This window comes from Sphaerodactylus townsendi, linkage group LG10, assembly GCF_021028975.2.
Source record: "Sphaerodactylus townsendi isolate TG3544 linkage group LG10, MPM_Stown_v2.3, whole genome shotgun sequence".
NCBI lineage: Eukaryota > Metazoa > Chordata > Lepidosauria > Squamata > Sphaerodactylidae > Sphaerodactylus > Sphaerodactylus townsendi.
Window position 1 is genome coordinate 44,034,350 of NC_059434.1, and position 7,144 is coordinate 44,041,493.

At 37.0% G+C, this 7,144-nt stretch overlaps 1 protein-coding gene across 2 annotated transcripts in view; it reads left to right on the forward strand.

Moving 5' to 3' along the window:
- The window catches only part of PDGFC (platelet derived growth factor C), a 118,274-nt gene extending 112,507 nt beyond the window's left edge, over positions 1-5,767 (forward strand). For both annotated transcript variants that reach the window (XM_048509929.1, XM_048509928.1), the window contains 2 exons: positions 3,404-3,621; positions 4,020-5,767. In XM_048509929.1, coding sequence (XP_048365886.1) covers positions 3,404-3,621; positions 4,020-4,136 — 335 coding nt within the window. In that variant the 3' untranslated portion in view covers positions 4,137-5,767. The remainder of the gene's footprint in view (positions 1-3,403; positions 3,622-4,019) is intronic.
- Positions 5,768-7,144: the final 1,377 nt, after the last annotated feature.

Below are 7,144 nucleotides of genomic sequence, written 5' to 3' on the forward strand. Positions count from 1 at the left end.
AAAATGCTATCAGAATAAATCTTTGCAAAAGATTCTAATTAGACACTGAAATAGAATTTCCATTGAATAAACACATCCCAGTATTGCCACATCCATCTTTAAAAGACCACCCTCAGACTGCATTACCAAGTCTGAAATATAATAGCCTAAGGCAGAAAATGTGTCCCATTGAGATGACATGGTATTAACTGTTGACATGTAGAATTGTTACAGAAATGAAATGTTTGATTTTTGTAATACAGTGTGATGTCTTTTTGGAGAAAAAATGCATTTACTGAAAGGAGTGGGTTTTGGTGACCTGAATGTGTTGATAATTTAATTGAAAATACACCTTAGGCTGCAAATACCATCGTTTAATTTCTGTTTGGTTTTGTCATTTTAATTGTGTTCTCTTGGCAGCAATATGTATGTAAAGAAATGCTAAGAACCCAAAAGTTAGTATTTTGATCCTTCAATTCAATTTAAAGAAAGTTAGGATTGGGATAGATAAATATTTTTCATTTGGACATTTTATGAATCTTGTGAGGCAACATGTAGTAATAATTTGTAGTTTTGTGAAACTTCTTTTTATACCATTCCTGACCATAATGTGTCTAATCTGGATATAATTCTTGGAAGGCACAAATCTGGCAAAGGGTGGATCCCACTTAGGGCAGGTCCCACCTAACTGGTAATGAGAAACCTGGGTCAAGGGGCAAAGCCAAGGGACATTGCTGAGGGATCAGCAAGTAGAACAAAAGGGGGAGAAGTAATAGAAAACACTAATTCATCTAAGGTAGGAATTTCCAAAATGGGTGCTACTGATAGAAGCATTAATGGGGGTGGTGAGGAATTTTGGAGCAGAGGGACCAGCTGGTAAGTGAAAAGTTCTTGGGGCAGAACATCAGGGCTGCAGCCCAGATCTATCTGGCCAGCCCCACCCCAAGAAGCATTGCTCCATACTGCTGCCAGGCACTGCTGCAAGTGTAGCAAAGTTCCCTGGCTGGGGGTGGGCAGGAGAGAGGTGGCATCGCCCAGCCCTGAAAAGATGCCCTGAGGTTGGTGGTCTGACTATTCCTCACAGGGAACTGCCCAACATGTGCCCTTTTGGCAGCAGTGGCTGCAGGGAAGGCATGGGCCACAGGCCAGCCACTGGGATAAGTGAGATGCTCAGGCCGGGCTCCTGTAGCAGGCTGGGGCTGAGGTGACTGGCATGCTGGACAGGAGTAGAGGGAGGCAGCCTTGGGACACACACCCCAAGCCCTGCAGGGTCAGTCCTGCGTGGCTGCCTCATTTTCCACTCACAGAAAATTCACATGCCCTCCAGACCAAAATGGTTCTGACCCGAGCCAAGGAAGGGCCACTGGGGTTGGAGGTCTCCTGAGTTGTCCAAATCCCTAAGAGGAGGGTGGGTGTGGGTGGCATAAGATATCCCTTCTGCTTCTCTCCCTCCCCAGTTCTCTCTGGCTTAGCAAATAGCCCAATAACCAAGAACTGCAGTAATGTGCAGTACAGATAACCAAGAATTGCAGTGATGTAACTTTATTTATTTTAGCCATTTTGTATCTCCTCTTCACCCAATTCAGGGATTCCCATGCAGCAAACGTTAAAGATGATTGGGGAGGAAATTGCAAACCACCCAGTAAACATAATCTGCTAGTAAACATTGTGATGTTACATCACTCCATGTATCAGTAATGACCTGGTTATTACACTTTTACCTTTTTAGATGGAACAAGACTGAAATGATATGGACTCTGTACCTCTGCTAGTTTAGGGTGTTCAGGGGTGTCAGATGTTCGGTGGTGCAAATTCAGTGCTTAACCTGGAAACCATTTTTTGTAGATATGTCTACAAATCTTGTAGATGGCCACAGATGGCCATCTCTACCTTGTATAAGTCACTTTGAGTCCCAATTGGGGAAAAAAGAGAGTTGAAAAACATTTTAAAATGTCAATCAGTGGTAATTTCACAACTAGGCAATGATTGGTTACAGTCTGGAGATCTACCAAGATAATGTAGGTTTGAGAAGGATAAAAAAATATTTTAGGTTCCTTTTGTTAATTGTAAGCATAGTTGCAGTCTTGATGTAAACTGATAAATGTTTTAGGTTGCATTAATTGTCTTCATCTCTAATATGATATATTTTGAAAATGATAAAAGGTTTTATGGCAGAAAAGATCTATATGTATAACAAAAGCCAAATTCAGTTATTCAAATAAGTCTTCAAATTTTAGTGGATCACTGGTAGATTAATTCTCTAATGCTTACAAACTTTTATATTTATTAATCAGTATTTGTGAGAAATTTTTTTACTTGAAGCTACCTAGTAGGAACATTTTCCTGTTTGGATTAGATTTGGTTTTCAGTTTAATAGCTCTTATTCATATCATTACTTTGCCATTGCAAACAACTTTTCTGAACTTGCTCTAAAAAGGTCTTTTGACTGTTTTGTCAAACATGATGAATGAATGGAAGCCCAGTTCAAAGAGTGTTTAAATTTTCACATTCTAATAGGCTTTATAGTTCAGTTCACTTTGTAGATCCATATAACCTTTTATTTTAGCTGAGTAAACATTTTAAAGGAATATATATATACATTATCTCATCCAGTCTTATATTCTACAGTGTGTTAAAGTATATTTATATTTTGGACAAGATAGATAGTGGAACGGAAAGGAAAGATGAAGGAAAATTCTCACTTCAAAGACTTGATGACACAAGTTCAAAAAAAAGTTCAGAAGTCAAAATTCTGGCAAGCTATTCATATAAAGTACATTATACTGAAAAGGTACATACTCCTGTAGTATACTAATGTATCTTGACAAGTGATGAAATTGAGATTCCAAATGCAGGTAGTTCTGTGTGGACTCTGAATATTGGTTCAAACTTTGACAAGTTGCATCACCCAAAATATTTAAATTTTGATTTAAAGTATGATTTAAATTAAGATCCAGTAGTTTGAATACAATTGAAGATCTACTTATATTGATCATCTGAAATTGACTTATTCTGAGTTGAATCCTTAGTCCATCAAAGTATATTTCCTACTGTGTCTGAAAGCAGCTTTCTGGAGTCTCAGGAAGAGGTCTTCCACGTCACCTTTTTTCCTGATCTTTTTAACTGGAATGGCTAGATATTGATCTGAGGACCTTCTGCAGGCTAAGCAGATGCTCTCCCACTGAGCCATGGCTCCATCCCAGTGATGGTTACCAAGCTGAAGCACTAGCTCGAGAAAGAAATATCAATCAGCTGGCTTAAGTCCCATACTGCACAAGAACCACTGCACAGAGCTATGGGCATTCCGCCGTTCTGTTGTTAGCAGGTCTGTCACTGAAAATGAAGGGATAATGCAATGTATATTTATGTTGGTAAACTTAATGAACAAACTGACATGAAATGTGTGCTTTTTTAAAAAATTTAGTGGTCGATCTGAACCTTCTGAAGGAGGAAGTGCGAATGTATAGCTGTACTCCACGCAACTTCTCGGTGTCGCTACGGGAAGAGTTGAAGCGAACAGACACCATCTTTTGGCCACTTTGTCTGCTGGTTAAACGTTGTGGTGGAAATTGTGCCTGCTGTCAGCATTCTTGCACCGAGTGCCAGTGTGTCCCCACCAAGGTCACCAAAAAATACCATGAGGTACAGTTCAATACCCCTTTCATATATAAACTGTAACAAAAAAACCCTTTATGAACAATTACTATGACATCTGTGTTTGTCTGTTGAAGCAAACATAAAGTGAAGTTCACTTGCACCTTAAAGACTAGAAACATTTTATTCCAGTTTAAGATTTTGTGAATTGGAACCCACTTTGTCAGATGCAATGAGATTGCATCTAATGAGGGAAGCTCTGGTTCATGAAAGTTAATGTTAGAATAAATGTTAAAATGGAGTGGTTGGGTCACAGGAAAATTACTTCATAAATTGCACATGTCTGGAGAAGATTCCAGCTTTATTTGTAGGAATATATCCTCTTACATTATGATCATCATACCTATTCATGTAACAGAAGGCTTTGTTGAACTGTCCTCTTGTAGGTCCTGCAACTGAAGCCCAGGAGTGGTGTAAAAGGACTGCATAAATCTCTGACAGATGTACCTTTGGAACATCATGAGGAATGTGACTGTGTGTGTAAAGGAAATACAGAAGGATAAAAGGAGCTAGGTGTGCTTGTTTCTTTTACAGAGCATTCAAACAGTGGCTGATTCTGTTCTGGGGCTTGTGCATTAATTCTCTTCTATAATCTCAGCTGTTTTCTTTGAAAATCATCATGACTGACAGCTCTGGGAGAAAAAAGAAAGACAAAATCGAACCAAGGTCATATATGTAATGTAAAAGCTCTGTTGCTTGAAGGCCCACTATAAGGATGAGCAGAAGGCACCAATTTGGACGTTTTCCCCTCCAAATAGATATATATATATATCATCTCTCTCATTCATCTTGAATTGTAAAAGATTAAAGTTTAGAAATATAAGAAAAGACAGAAAAAGACTGGACTCTGCCATGTTGCTTCTACAGGTCTGTTACTTCTGGCTTACCATTTGGAACATCTGGAATTTCTCAAGTCCACTCAGCAGCTCCTTTGTATTCTAAATCAAAGTGTTAATTGTCTTACAGACTAAGCTTAATTTTTCATAGATATAAGTTGAAAAGAATGGACACTTTGCCATGATCCCCAGTACAAATACTTAGCAAAACTGAATTGTCAGAAAGAACAAAGAGATGGAAACAGAAAGTGGCTTTACTCTTCTCTTTATGGCCTGCAAGTATTTTTGTTTATATTTTTATTGTGTACATTTTATACTCTTTTTTGCAGCATAATTATTTGCTTTTCTAATCTTGTGAAATATCTATTTTTTACCAAAGGTATTTAATATTCTTTTTTATTACAGCCTAGATAAAAGACTGTTAGTTTTGTAAGACTTTGGAGTGAGAAATATAGAGAGGAGGAAAAAAGATAAAATCACTGTTTCAGCAAGGAAAGGAGCTAGTTTAAATGCACATCAAAAAGGTAAAAATATCATCCTGAATTTAAAGTTGTGTGCAAATTTGCCTCTGTGATGTTGATGACTAATGTAAACATAAATAGCTATCAGAAGCTATCAAAAGCTGCTCTTTTATATCATCACCCCTATCTAGAAAAGATATACCATGGCAGAAGCTGGCTTCCTCAAATATATCAGTAGTTGGATCAGGGACCACAGGCACAATTTGGATGTGGACTGAAATATCTTCCTTTCAGTGGGATGCACTTTGAATGTGCATCCTTATAAACATTCTGGCACAGCTAATCATGCACAAATGCCCTTATGTCATGCTAATGTTGGATTGGGATGTGAATATTTTTGAAACTCCAAAAAAAGAAGAGAACTGCCTTTTAGCCTGATCCTAAACATGTTTATTCAGAATTAAGTCCAATTGAGAACAGTGGGACTCACTTCCGAGCAATTATGTTTCAGGTCACAGTCTTAATTGTTACATTAACAAGAGACATCTCTTGACAAGGCTTTCATCACTGCTGACATTTCAGTGTCATCTTGCCTCCATAATATATAAGGTATTCATGAAAAAGACGCACATATTTATTGCTTCAGGTGTAAGGGTTTTTATATTAATGTTGATGGTTATTTTCTCTTATGAACAGTGGGCTTCCAATATTTTAATGATGTATAGTGCATTTTTATGAAATGTGGTTTGCTTATGTACAGTCTGTATGTAAACCAGTACATTTATCCACCCTTTGCCAAGAGGGAAAAAAGCAGTAAAATATTTTGCTTGTACAATGCTTTAATTTTGTCTAGTATACTTTCTGTGTTTCTCTTTAGTTTGTTCCATTTGTTCATAATACTGAAATACGTGTACATTTCCCCAACACTCAAATAAGGTTGAGGGACTGTTTCAAATTGGGAACGTGGTGTAGAGCAGAAGACTTAAAGCCCCTAACCATCCATTGTGCCGTAGGACTTATCCAGGTCTGAACTCTGTGTGCCTGCTAGCAAAAGCAAAATAAAACTTGTTGGAGCTCTAATGGCAAAACTCCGACTAGCACATCTGTTTTGGCCCTTAGTAGGTTTCTAAGTGTTCCACAAAAAATCAGCCTTCTGAATTTCTGTATGTTGGTGGTTACAAAAGGAAACTCATGTTAGCATTGTTGGAAAGAAGTATACTTGGGGTATTTTCTTCCAACACCTCATTCTATGACATAGGAAGATTCCAACATCCATATTCAACACAGATGAAATAATTAATTTGATCGAAATATAGCACCTCTCCACTTGAATGGTCTGTTGGTAGACTTCAAGATTCTTATCATAGATCGCTCATTTGAGACCCAGAATGGCTCATGTACAAATGGCTCATATACAATGAACTATTATACATCACTGTTGTCATAATTATAATTAAGTTGGTAGCTGTATTTCTGCCATTATTTATATTTTTAAGTATGCTACTACACTTACAGTTTTTCAAAAAGCAGGTGCATCATTTCTAGAATTTCTCTTAGTTTGATATTTCTTAAAGTATCTTATGTTGTTGTTGCCAACTATTGTGTTAACACAAATAAGAGGTAAGGTAGTATCTTTCTAAGAAACAGGAGGATAATGGCCATGGAGATCTATTTTACAGTTTAAGTACTTTAATTATTTTAAATATATACTAAATATTAAATATTTTAGCATTTTAAAATATTTCCAGGAAGTCTTCTTATGAGTGGCTTGGCTTTAAGTAGTTTCCTAAGAGCGTGGTATTTCCATACAAGGTATATAAATACCTATCAGAAAATAGCTTCCTCCAGATCATTGTGTACATCTGCTTTCTAAGTAAGCCCTCGTTTGTTGCTTTTTGCAATGTGGATGAAAAACTAAATTAAAGATTGTCTGAACTGTGGAAGGTTTCATTTTCCAAGCCATATGCAGGGGAAAGTGGCGATAAAAGCACAAGAACTCAGGATCTCTTGAGGCTTGTTTTCATAATGACAAACCATAGTTTGTTGTTGTGCCTAAATATAACTTCCAAAAGATATGATTTTTTAAAGTGGTTTAAAGCATTACAGCCAAGTTTACAGTTCAAAATCACTAAAGCGATATTGAGATCAGTGTTTTATTTTCCAAGAAAAAAAGTAATGTTAAAAATTGTAATCTGTGATTTATTTTTATCAACT